A 12539-nucleotide genomic window follows, 5' to 3' on the forward strand; every position below is an offset into this window, starting at 1 on the left:
GCGATCAGGGGGGGCACAGCCAGTACCGAGGCAACTGTGCCCAGGGCACCACAAGCACTTTCCCTACACAAGGTCTCTCCACCATCAGAGGGAGCCAGATTTTCCCCAGGAGCTGTTTCCTCCCGGGCTGGAGCTCCCCACCCCCGGGGTGAAGCCCTCAGTGGTGCTGGTACTGTCCTTGGCCACCGTGTGCCTCACAGCACCCAGCCCCAGCTCTCTGCCTGCCCCGACGGCTGCTGGGGCTTGGATTCTTCTACAAACCCCAAACAATGCTCCCAGTGCAGGTTCCAAGAGCAGCCTCTGTCTGTGAGGAGGTCCTGGGGACCTGCTCCTCACAACCCCCCTGACCTGCAGGCACTGAGCCCAGCAGGAAGCCAGCTGGCTGCACGCTGGGGTGGTCCTGGAGCAGCTTACTGCCGTGGCTGCTCCGAGCACAGCCCTGCTCTGCAGCCTGCCCCACCAAGTGAAGCAGTTTCTCCTGCAGCAGCTCTCCCTTATCAGAAGGTGCTGATGCTGGAGTGCTTCCAGCAGGCTGGGTTCAGCTCTTGTCACCCTGCCTGCCTTGGCAGCACGTCCTTTGGTGTCGATAGCTTACAAACAGCTTCCTTCCAAGGACAGAGCTGTGCCCTGCCTCCTGCTGCCTCCCATCCATTTGTGTTCCTGGGGCTCTGATGGAAGGCAGAAGCTACAGACAAAACTGTGCTGAGGTTCCCAAACCCAGGTGGCCGTGGCAGAAAGGCCTCAGAGAGCTCTTGTAGCCAGTCCTGCTGCAGACACTGCCTCACGGTGACCAGACCCAGGAGCTGCACATGGAAGTGGGTTAAAAATCTAAGTGCTGCAACAAACCCCAGCTGCCAGCCAACAGCTGAGCTCTACTGCTGTGAGGACACAACCCTGCCCAGGGTTTGTGTGCCATGTGTGCCTTGCTCACAGCGTGGGACAGTTTGTTTAGGCCATGGTCAGATGCAGCTCCCCTGATTTCACCACAAAACCCGAGGCAGGCTCACAGCACAGCGTGACACAACGAGCAGACACCACCCTGTGCATGACACAGCAGTGTGGCCTCAGGACTCCAGAGCCAAGAGGCAGAGGCGACACCAGGGTGTTAACAGGGTACCTGTGCTTCAGCCAGCTGGGGACACAGCAGCTCCTGCGCTGCCTGAGCGACCCAGAGCTTCCCTGGAGGGCTGGGAGCAGTCCTGACAGCAGGACACAGCACACGCTGCTTGCTTGGCAAGCTGCACTCCTCCTCCTCCTCCTCCTCCTCCTCCTCTCAAGCTTTTCTGTGACCCTAGAAATCTTTCCCCTCCTGCTCCTCCCATCCCCCAGGCAGCTCTGAGGAGTAACTGCAGGGGCCAGAGGAGCTTATCTTGGTTTCTCTGGAGTTCCAGCGTGGCACCAGCGCCGTCTCGGTCTGCTCAGAGTTCACCTGTCTCTGCTGATTACATCAGTGCTCAGCTCAGCAGGTAGCTGGCTCCAATAAAAAGCACTTTGTCAAGCCTGCCAGTGTGAGCTGGCTGAGAGAGGGAACAGCAGCAGCAGCCCAGGCTGGGAGGTGCCTGCTTTGCCAGCAGTGACACCAGCGGGCAGCAGCTCTGATGCTTTGCACTCTGAGGGCAGGATTTCAGCTCCCTGTGGCATCAGCTCTGGTGTGCTGCTGTGCCCAGGGCCCCTGTCAAACCAGCAGCTCTCTCCACCAGCAGTGCCCCAGGGTGTTTAGATCCCACCTGCATGGCTTCCCTCCTCCCCAGACACTGGGGACTCTGCCCAGCCCAGCTTCCCTTCCCCACATGGTTGCCAGCAGAGGTTCAGATCAGAATGACTCTTGAGGAGCTCTGCAAGGAGACTCTGCAGTCAGAACACACAACTCTGGTGCAGGACAGTGAGGCCTAGAAGCTCTGCTGTAGATGACTCTCGGTGCTGCAGTTTTCTGCCTGCATCTACTTCCCAAATGGTCTGTAGGAGACCTGCTGCCTGCTGCTAGCCTGACCCCTACCAGCACAACAGAGAGAAGCTTTCCTCTGCAGTGAGCAGCTCATTCCCAAGCCCTGTGAGCAGGGAGATGGTTTGTGCCGGATCACAGAGGGTGGCAGAGGCCTGGACCAAGCTGCCCTTCCCTGGAGAGATTCCAGAGCCACCTGGACACAATCCTGGGTGACCTGCTGTGGGTGACCCTGCTTTAGCAGGGGGGCTGGGCAAGATGATCCTCAGAGGTCCCTTCCAAACCCCACCAGGCTGGGATGCTGTGATTCTGGGGTGGCAAATCACCTCCATCCTCAGCAGAAGGCCTGGGGGGCAGAGCTGGCCGATCGCTGCCCTGGAGTTGTGGGTGCAGAGCCCAGGCCGGCGCGGAGCTGCCGTGTCCCAGCACGGCCTCTGCTCCGTGGGCCTGCTCTGTGTGCTCCTTCCTCCTCCTCACCCCTCCCTGCCAAGCAGGGTGTCCTCAGTGCTGCACTCCAGCTGACATCTGAGCGGTGTCCTGGCGCGGAGCTGCCCGAGCGGCCGGTGCCGTTACTCACCGGTGCTGATCGGGGACCAGGTGTGGAGCCCAAGCCCGGGGTCGGAAGGACTGCTGTCCTAGCTGCCTCTGCAAGTCTGGAGGGATTTCAGCTGTAGGGTTGGTCATTGCCAGAGTGTGCCTTTTTGACCTATTTGCCAAGTATCTGCAACAAGCAGGAGCACATTTGAGGAGAGAGCGATGGGAGCGCTCCGCGAGCAGGGAGCGGCGGAGCTTCCGGAGCACACGGGAAGGAAGAGTCCTTGCTGCAGGGCTGGGACAGCCTGCCCAGGCCCAGCTCCTCTCTGGGGCTCCAGTGCTTAGGAGACAAGGGCAGCTCCAGCTGCTTTGTGCTGCTGCCAGCCTCAGAAGGAAAGAGCAGCTGTTTGCTGGGCCAGCAGGAAGGCCCTTCCTCTCCAGGGGAACGCTGCTGTTCCCCTTCGGGAACGCCTGGGCGACTACCTGCCCTCGGGGTGGGCTCACTCCGCTGCAGCAGCTCTGCCTCCCCCTCACAAGGCCCCTCTGAGCCACGGGGAAGTCCTCTGCGTGCGTGGGGCCAAGAGGGGTGACAGATCACCCTAGGAGAGCTGGCCAGGCAACGGGCACAGAGCTGAGCTGCTGCTCAGCTGAAGCCTTGCAGGGTGGCCTCTTGGCTTCAGACCGGGCCTGGGACGCCCCAGGCTGAGCCATCAGCAGTGGCCAACTGGTCAGAGCAGTGAAGGGCGCAGGGAGGCCACCCCAGCAGAGCCTCAGCCGGGTGAGCAGAGGCCGAGGAGCAGCAGCAGGGCCGGTGGCCAGCCCGGGCCAAGTGCGCCACCTAGTCCCTGCTGCGCTCCCCAGAGCCTGCAGCCACCCGGCCAGGGCACAAAGCGGCCAGGGCAAGCCAGCAGCAAGTGAACCCTGCAGCCAGAGCCAGCAGTGCTAAGGCTGGGCCTGCCTCTTCCACCGGTTTAGACTCCAGCACCCTCTGCACTGGCACTACGGGTCTGCAGCTCTCTTGCAAACCCTCCGAGGCCTGGGGGAGCGTGGGGGCCACAACTGCGAGCCCCTGCTCGGGAAGGATGCGACATAAGGGCACAGCTCCGAGAGCCACTGCCCTGAGGTGCCAGCTCCTGCTGAGGGCAGCTGGGGGCCCGGGCCCAGAAGAGATAAGGAGGGGAGGGCTCACCCAGGCTGCCCTGGCCCCGCAGGGCGCGGGGTGCTGATGCTCACCCGCTCAAGGCCGGGCAGGATGAACGCCCCCTGATGAACTCAGCTGTACCGACCCCTGCGAACCAGCAGCAGCCAGGCAGCTGTGGTAACAGTGACAAAGATCACCTGGCCAAGGACACAGAGGCCACCAACAGGGCCTCCTCACGTTGGCTCTCCTCCCCTGCTAAGCCTCCCCAGCGCTGGCGAAGCACAGAAGAGCAGCAAGCCGCAGAGTCGTTGCCTCCTCCAGCCCCAGGCTCTCTTTGCTAACTACCGCAGCAGCTCAAGCAGAGGGCAGCAAGCTCAGAGGAGGAGGAAGAGCGCTCAGCGTGGTGGGGACTTGCCAAAGTCTGAGCCATTAGCTGGTTAAGAATCGTTTGATGCAGATGGGGGAAGGTTTCCCAAAGAGCTGTGCAAGCTGTGGTTTGCTCAGATCGTTTGATTCCAGCCCCCCAGGGAGCGATCCCAGCGGCAGCTCCCGCGGCGCTTCGGCTGCGAGGAGCTCCCCGGAGCTGCGCGGCGCCCTGCAGCACAGCGGAGCCCACGCTCTGCTGGCGAGGTCAGACTAAGGAGGACAAGAGCTGGCTGCACACAGAGTGCTCAGAACAGGGTCCTGAGAAGCTAAATATTTGCATCTGTCCCTGGTGGTGCTGCTGTTTACCCTGCCCTGGTCACTGCTGCAGTGTTGCAACACAAGGGGGTGGAGAGCGACCGAACACGCGACCTGGATGGGGTTTCTCTGGGCCATCTGGTGGAAGAAGAACATGTGGCAGGAGAGGACTAAGGGCAGCAGCCTGGAGAGCAGCAAGGTGACCTGTGGGGCCCAAGGAGATTTGGCTTTGTGGGGGGTCTGAACGTTCATGCCCCTGGCTGGCAGCTGACAAAACGCTGCACAGGGCTCCCAGAGCACTTCCAGCTGAGCTGAGGCTGCAGAGACTCAGCCCAGAGCCCAGGGCTGAGAAGGCCACGCAGAGGACACACAAAGTGCTCAGTGTCAGCTCCAAGCCTGGGCTGGGAGCGAGCTCTGAGCTGGGGCAGGCAGCAGGAGCCTCAGCACACTCTGCACAGTCTGTCACTGCACACAACCACTGCTCAAATCCCCTCTGGAGCACCGAGAGCAGAAGAGCTGCCAAAGGCTCTGCAGCACCCCTTCCCCTGCCTCTCTGCCTGCAGCCAACCCCCAGTGTGAATCCTGCTCCCCAGTGCACCCCTGAGGAAACACCACCTCACTGGAGCTGCTGGCCTCGACAAACTGGGGGATCCAGAAAGCTTTTTGAGTTGGAAGTTAGAGGCAGGAGCACTCCACACCCACAGCCACCACAGGCAGCACACCAGGTTAGCAGAGAGGAAACTATGCAGAAGCTACTGAGGCAGTGTTAGGAAGGACACAGTTAGTGCTCTGCTGGGCTGGCAAAGGGCAGGCACAGCCTCCCTGCTTCCCAGCATCTGCCTGGAGCAAAGAGAAGTTTCCAGCCCAGTACCTGACAACCCTTTCCTCCCTGGAGCAGACTCCTTCAGGCCTACTGCTAAAATCAGAAGCTAGAGGTACCCAAGTCTGCAGTGAGCTCACTTTGTTGAAGGCATCAGAGTTGGATGTTTACTGCATGTCTTGACACCGAAGCTGCATGGACACCCAAGGCCACCGAGCAGAGCTCCCCACCTCTGCTGCTCAGCAGGGAGGTTAGTGTGGGCTGCATGCTGGTGCACACCAAGCAAAGGAATTCAGCAGAGTTCCTGGAGAGCCTGCTGCTCAGTTAGCTAACATCTGAGGGGGATTCCAGCTTGGGAAGCACCTGGGAGTGTCAGAGGAGTAATTGTCTACAGTAACCAACACCCAGAGACCGTCGAGCCCTCGCTGTGATCCTCGCTGCAGCCCGCGGGGAGGCTGCTCCTGTGTGGAACGCCACAGGGTGAGCCTCTTGGAGGCAGCAAGGGCAAATGTCAACAGACTGGCAGTTACCTCTGCACAGCTTCCTGATCTGGCTCCCCATCAGAGCTCTCCTCATCCACAGGGGTGACAGCTGGGACGGCCTGCAGAGAGGAGAGAAGCCACAGGCTCCAGAGAGCAGCCCGCACGGTGCCCTCTGCGCAGCAGGCCCTGAGCATAGAGCTCTCCCCCAGGGGGGCAGAGCAGGGGAGCCCTCAGGAGCAAGCTGCCAGCTGGAGCAGTCACCTCTGCCTGCAGAAGACGTTTCTAAGCAGGCCCCCAGTCCCCCTCTTCCCTCCTGCTACTTACTGGGGTCATGGTGACGAGCGGGGAGGGTCCCCGCGGCCGCTTCAGCAGCTGCTGTGCGTGCAGCTGGATGTTGGCGCCGCCGTCCGACGCCCGCCGGCCCAGGGGGCCCATGCCATTCAGCAGCTGCAGCGTGGGGGGCTGCAGCAGGGACTGCTCCTGGGGGGCACACAGCCATTACCAACCCTGCACACGACCCTCCGGCACCCCAGCCCCGAGGGCACCAACCCAGAGATGAGAGAGCAGCACCAGCAGGGCCCAGCAGGGGATGAGAGAGCAGCACCAGCAAGGGATGAGGAACATCACCAGCAGGGGATGGGGAACATCACCAGCAGGGCCCAGCAGGGGATGAGAGAGCAGCACCAGCAGGGCCCAGCAGGGGATGAGAGAGCAGCACCAGCAGGGCCCAGCAGGGGATGAGAGAGCAGCACCAGCAGGGCCCAGCAGGGGATGAGAGAGCAGCACCAGCAAGGGATGAGGAACATCACCAGCAGGGAATGGGGAACATCACCAGCAGGGGATGGGGAACATCACCAGCAGGGGATGGGGAACATCACCAGCAGGGGATGGGGAACATCACCAGCAGGGGATGGGGAACATCACCAGCAGGGGATGGGGAACATCACCAGCAGGGGATGGGGAACATCACCAGCAGGGGATGGGGAACATCACCAGCAGGGCCCAGCAGGGGATGAGAGAGCAGCACCAGCAGGGCCCAGCAGGGGATGGAATAGAATAGAATAGAATAGAATAGAATAGAATAGAATAGAATAGAATAGACCAGACCAGACCAGACCAGACCAGATTGGAAGAGCCCTTCAAGACCATTGTTCCCAACCCATCATCCAACACCATCTAATCAACTAACCCATGGCACCAAGCACCCAAAGGAACATGAGGAAGAAGAGATGAGGAACATCACCAACATCTCCCAGCAAGGGATGAGGAACGTCACCAGCAGCTCAGAGCTGGTGGGGCAGGGAGGGGCAAGGAGGGGCAAGGAGGGGCAAGGAGGGGCAGTGCCAGTGCAGCAGCAGCCTTTAACTCTCCATTTCCCTGCACCCTGCTCCAGCTGCCAGGCAGGCTGCAGGCTGCAGCCCCAAAGCCCAGGCAGCCCAGCCCCAGCCCTCCCCAGCCCATGGATTCATTTCCTGCTGCATTGTTCTTTCATTTGTCAGCTTCACCTGGAACCACCCCCAAAGGGACAGCAGAGGACAAACCCTGAAGCTTAGGGAGCCCCAGGAGGTGGCAAACAAAGGCAGTGAGCAGGAGCAGCCCCAGAGTGGGAGTGGGCAGAGCACAGCTGGGGGCAGTACCTTGTACTCCAGCTGCCCTGTGGGCTGCAGGTTCTGCCGAGGCAGCACGTTGTGCATGAAGTTCACGTTGGGGGTCACCTGCAGGAAGGGAGCCTGGGGAGTGACCCTGGGGAAGCCAGGCAGCAGCTTCTGCAGGTCTTCCATGACTTCAGTCCTGTGTGATCACGTTCAGAGGATTAGCAATGGTGTGAAGAGAACCCCCCAGGGCCCCAGTGCACCCAAAGTCCCTCTCACTGCTCTGGGCATGCTCACAGAGAGGCCAAGCCACTCTCGGGGGTTTTATTTGGCCCTTTCTCCCCTCCAAGCTGAGATCTGCCAGACCTGGGCCATGCCAGCAGTGCAGCTTGGCTAAGTGGCACACCAGTGGCCACCCCCATGGCTTACAGGGAGGAAGGAGGAAACCACCTCTTGCTCAGCTGAAATCCTGAGCAGGGGCAGCCCTGGGACTGGGACACCTGCAGGAACACTTTTGCTAAGGAGACCTCTTCAGCCTCTTTCTGCACTTAGCAAAGCTCAGGCTTGCAGAGCTCCTGCCCATGCAGCTGTGCCCCCTCAGCAGGGCCAGAGCTGTGTGCTAGGAGCAGCTCCTGAGGTGCCCCTGGCCCTCCTGAGCCTGATACCAACCGTGGGTCAGCCACCCCCACTGTGTGCCTCCGCATGGAGAGGTAGCGGACCAGAGCTTCCGGTGAAGGCTCTTCCCCTTCATCACTGTCCAGGTTCATTGTTCCATCAGTCTGGGCAGGGAGAAGAGCAGAGATGTTGAAATGCATCATGAGGGTCAAGTGAGAGGCTCTGCTGGCAGCCCAGGGCCACGGAGGGGTGTAGCTCACCTCCACGATCTGGTTCTCGGGGTTGATGAGCTGGACCTGTGGCACGTTGATGCTCATGGCATTGCCTGGCTGCTCTGCCTGCTGGCACAGAGGGCACAGTCACAGGAGGGGAAGCTGCCAGCTCTTACAAGCCCTCTACAAGCCAGTGCCCAGCCCAAAGCATGGCAGAACAGGGCAGTCACCCTGGGGCCACTGCAGAGCTGTTCACTCCTAATGCTCGAGGTGTTGCCTCCTTTCCTCACCTCCCTGCTGCTCAGGCAGGGTCAGCAGCTCTTCTGCTTCCCTCTCAGGGCAAAGCCTCATTGCTCAGCCAGCAGCACAGAGGAGGAGGAGGCACTGCAGAGCAGTCCAGCTGCACCCAGTAACTCTCACACTGCCTTCTCCCGTGGCACTAAGCCCACACAAGGCTTCCTCTGCAGGGCTTCTGCTGAGCCCACAGCCCACGAACCAAGCACTCCTCACTCAGCACCCCCAGACTGCTCAGCTGGGCATCAGCCCTCTCGATGGGCTGGGGGAGGCAGAGGCAGCTGCTGGCTGCCGGGGCAGCAGGGGAGCAGGCAGGCAGGGCGCACCTGGATGCCGGGGGAGGCGGGGAAGGCGAGGGTGCGGGGGATGCTGGGCGAGGAGGCGATGCGCAGGTTCTTGTGGCGCCGCAGGCGGTCGCAGAGCAGACTGTAGATGGCGCTGTAGTGGTCGTAGGCGTCGGCCCTCAGCGACTGCAAGGGAAGAGCAGCAGTGCTCACCTCCTGACAAGCACCACAGCGTGCTCCCTGCTCTGCTGGCGTCACTCAGCTGCCAGCAGTGATAAACAACGGCCAGAGAAGGGCAGGGGTTGGAAAGGATCTCTGGAGATCGAGGCCAAGCCCCTGCCAGAGCAGGGGCCCCAGGGCAGGTCACACAGCAATGCATCAGAGAGGGCTTGGAAGTCTCCAGAGCTGGAGACTCCACCAGCCCTGGGCAGCCTGCTCCAGGGCTCTGCCACCCTCAGGGCAAGGAAGTTCCTCCTCTCTTCAAGCTGATGCCCAGTGCCTCTGGTCCTGTCACTGGGCACCAGAGTCTGGCTCCACCTTCCTGACACCACCCTTTTTGTACCCTTGTAAGCATTCACAGGGCCCCACCTCAGGCTCCTCCTCTCCATCCTGCCCAGCCCCAGCTCAGCCTCTCCTCACAGGAGAGCTGTTCCAGTCCCCCCAGCAGCCCTGTGCTGCACTCTCCAGCGGTTTTGTCCTTCTTGAACCGGACACAGTGCTGCAGGTGAGGCCTCAGCAGGGCAGAGCAGAGGGGCAGGAGACCCTCCCTCAAAGCCTGGCTTGGTGCCACAGCAATGGAGGCTGTCTGATGCCCGCTGGGAGGGGCAGCAGCAGTGGGGCCTCACCTGCACCGTGCGCTCCTTGTCCAGCCCCATGTCCGCCATGGCCAGCAGCACCTCCTCGTTGAGGGGCTCCAGCTGCCTCTCGGTCTTCAGGTGCTGGCACTCAGCTATCAGCTGCGAGGGCACAGACACAGGCTCAGTGCTGGCATCCCCAGGGGCACCCCTGAGTCACGCAGCAGTGGCTGTGGGCACAGCCAGGCAGGATCCGGTGCCTTGGGCGCTCGATGCCAAGGGGAAAGGCAAACAGATGAGCAGGGGAGGGGAAGCAAGGCCAGGGCCATGGAGAGGCAGTGCTCAGGACCACAGAATGTTAGGGGTGGGAAGGGAGCTCCAGAGGTCACCCAGACCAAACCCCTGCCAGAGCAGGGGCACCCAGGGCAGGGCACCCAGAACACATCCAGCTGGGGCTGGAAAGGCTCCAGAGCAGGAGGCTGCACAACCTCTCTGGGCAGCCTGCTCCAGGCTCCAGCAGCCTCACACCGAAGGTTTCTCCTCATACTGAGGTGGAGCTTCCTGGGTTCCAGCTGGCACCCATTGTTCCTGTCCCTGGCACCACCAAGGGGAGCCTGGCCCCCTCCCCTTGCCCCCCCTCCCCACCCTGCTCCTCACCCTCTCGAACTCGGCGTCAGCCTCCCCCAGCTTCATCCACTTGTGTTTGCAGATCTGCTCCATGGAGAGCCTCTTGCTGGGCTCCAGCACCAGCATGTGGCGGATCAGGTGCTCACATTCTGCACAGGGAGAGAGGCGCTGGGCACCTGCAGCGCTGCCGCCTGGCACTGCCCGCTGTGCCCTGCGACTGCCCCGGGCTCGGATGGGAGGAAGCCGCCTGGGCCACCCCCTGCCCTCTGCTGCTGGCCAGAGCCCATGGGTGCCACACTGCCACCCAGGCCCTGCCCACCAGGGCTGCCCTGGGGGGGCTGGAGGGCAAAGCCTCCTCTGGCCATTCCCCACTGCGTGGCTCACTGTTGGGCACGTGTGCCGTGGTGCCACCTGTGTGCCACCAGCACAGGCTCATGGAACTGCTTGGGCTGGGCAAGCCCTCCAGGACTCTTCAGCCCAACCATCAACCCAGCCCCACCATGGCCACCGAGCCCTGTGCCCAGCTGCCACGGCCACAGGGTCCTTGAGCCCCTCCAGGGACGAGGACTCCACCACCTCCCAGGCCAGGCCGTGCCAGGCCCCGGCTTGCAGAGCTGAGCTTCCCCATCAGTGCTCTTCTAACTCCTAGGCTGGGATCTCAGGTCGTGCCCCAGGCCCTGCCCAGCAGCTCAGCCCCTGGGCAGCCCCTGCAGCACAGCCTGGGACCCCCCAGCGCTCACCTGTGGACATGAAGAAGGGGATGCGGAACTTGCCGCTCAGCACCCTGGCGCGCAGGTTCTGCAGCGTGCTGCCGTCGAAGGGCAGGGCTCCGCACACCAGCACGTACAGCACCACCCCCAGGCTCTGTGGGCACAGGGCACCGCCTCAGCCACAGGCAGGGGGCCCCAGGGAGAGCCAGAGCCTGGCCCCCAGCAGGGCAGCCCCGGCCCGGCCAGGGCGGCACAGCCCCAGCAACCCTCCTGCAGAGGCTGCAGAGAGCAGCACAGAGCAAGGCCCAGCAGGAGCAAGGCCCAGCAGCAGCAAGGCTCAGCAGGAGCAAGGCCCAGCAGGAGCAAGGCTCAGCAGCAGCAAGGCTCAGCAGGAGCAAGGCTCAGCAGCAGCAAGGCTCAGCAGCAGCAAGGCCCAGCAGGAGCAAGGCTCAGCAGGAGCAAGGCTCAGCAGCAGCAAGGCTCAGCAGGAGCAAGGCCCAGCAGGAGCAAGGCTCAGCAGCAGCAAGGCTCAGCAGGAGCAAGGCTCAGCAGCAGCAAGGCTCAGCAGCAGCAAGGCCCAGCAGGAGCAAGGCTCAGCAGGAGCAAGGCTCAGCAGGAGCAAGGCTCAGCAGCAGCAAGGCCCAGCAGGAGCAAGGCTCAGCAGGAGCAAGGCTCAGCAGGAGCAAGGCCCAGCAGGAGCAAGGCCCAGCAGGAGCAAGGCTCAGCAGGAGCAAGGCCCAGCAGGAGCAAGGCTCAGCAGCAGCAAGGCTCAGCAGGAGCAAGGCTCAGCAGCAGCAAGGCTCAGCAGCAGCAAGGCTCAGCAGCAGCAAGGCCCAGCAGCAGCAAGGCTCAGCAGCAGCAAGGCTCAGCAGCAGCAAGGCTCAGCAGCAGCAAGGCCCAGCAGGAGCAAGGCTCAGCAGCAGCAAGGCTCAGCAGGAGCAAGCCCCACCAGGAGCAAGGCTCAGCAGGAGCAAGGCTCAGCAGGAGCAAGCCCCACCAGGAGCAAGGCTCAGCAGCAGCAAGGCTCAGCAGCAGCAAGGCCCAGCAGCAGCAAGGCTCAGCAGCAGCAAGGCTCAGCAGCAGCAAGGCCCAGCAGCAGCAAGGCTCAGCAGCAGCAAGGCTCAGCAGGAGCAAGGCTCAGCAGCAGCAAGGCTCAGCAGCAGCAAGGCTCAGCAGCAGCAAGGCTCAGCAGCAGCAAGGCCCAGCAGCAGCAAGGCTCAGCAGCAGCAAGGCTCAGCAGCAGCAAGGCTCAGCAGCAGCAAGGCTCAGCAGCAGCAAGGCCCAGCAGGAGCAAGGCTCAGCAGCAGCAAGGCTCAGCAGGAGCAAGCCCCACCAGGAGCAAGCCCCACCAGGAGCAAGGCTCAGCAGGAGCAAGGCTCAGCAGGAGCAAGCCCCACCAGGAGCAAGGCTCAGCAGCAGCAAGGCCCAGCAGCAGCAAGGCTCAGCAGCAGCAAGGCTCAGCAGCAGCAAGGCCCAGCAGCAGCAAGGCTCAGCAGGAGCAAGGCCCAGCAGGAGCAAGGCTCAGCAGGAGCAAGGCTCAGCAGCAGCAAGGCTCAGAAGCAGCAAGGCTCAGCAGGAGCAAGGCCCAGCAGGAGCAAGGCTCAGCAGGAGCAAGGCTCAGCAGGAGCAAGCCCCACCAGGAGCAAGCCCCACCAGGAGCAGCCCCCTCAGCACCTCAGTCCCAGGCCAACTGAACTGCTCCTTCCCCCTTCAAGCCTCCCTGGAGCCATAGAACGGTTTGGGCTGGCAGGGACCTTGAAGATCTCACCCAGCTCCAAGCCCCTGCCATGGGCAGGGAACCTTCCAGGGGC

The 12539-nt window shown here is 62.4% G+C and overlaps 1 protein-coding gene across 3 annotated transcripts in view; it reads right to left on the reverse strand.

The window, feature by feature from the left end:
* SIK3 (SIK family kinase 3) overlaps positions 1-12539 on the reverse strand; it is a 44253-nt gene that overhangs the window by 12974 nt on the left and 18740 nt on the right. For 2 of the 3 annotated variants that reach the window (XM_068167835.1, XM_068167836.1), the window contains exons 6-15: positions 10759-10882; positions 10049-10167; positions 9443-9553; positions 8640-8783; positions 8068-8145; positions 7862-7971; positions 7238-7391; positions 5925-6080; positions 5649-5719; positions 2520-2663 (exon numbers count right to left, since the gene is read on the reverse strand). In XM_068167835.1, coding sequence (XP_068023936.1) covers positions 2520-2663; positions 5649-5719; positions 5925-6080; positions 7238-7391; positions 7862-7971; positions 8068-8145; positions 8640-8783; positions 9443-9553; positions 10049-10167; positions 10759-10882 — 1211 coding nt within the window. The remainder of the gene's footprint in view (positions 1-2519; positions 2664-5648; positions 5720-5924; positions 6081-7237; positions 7392-7861; positions 7972-8067; positions 8146-8639; positions 8784-9442; positions 9554-10048; positions 10168-10758; positions 10883-12539) is intronic. The other variant, XM_068167837.1, reaches the window with a different exon arrangement.

The sequence above is a fragment of the Melanerpes formicivorus genome, unplaced genomic scaffold (genome assembly GCF_026170545.1).
Source record: "Melanerpes formicivorus ecotype bairdi unplaced genomic scaffold, bMelFor1.0.p_v2 SCAF_123, whole genome shotgun sequence".
Classification (NCBI taxonomy): Eukaryota; Metazoa; Chordata; class Aves; order Piciformes; family Picidae; genus Melanerpes; species Melanerpes formicivorus.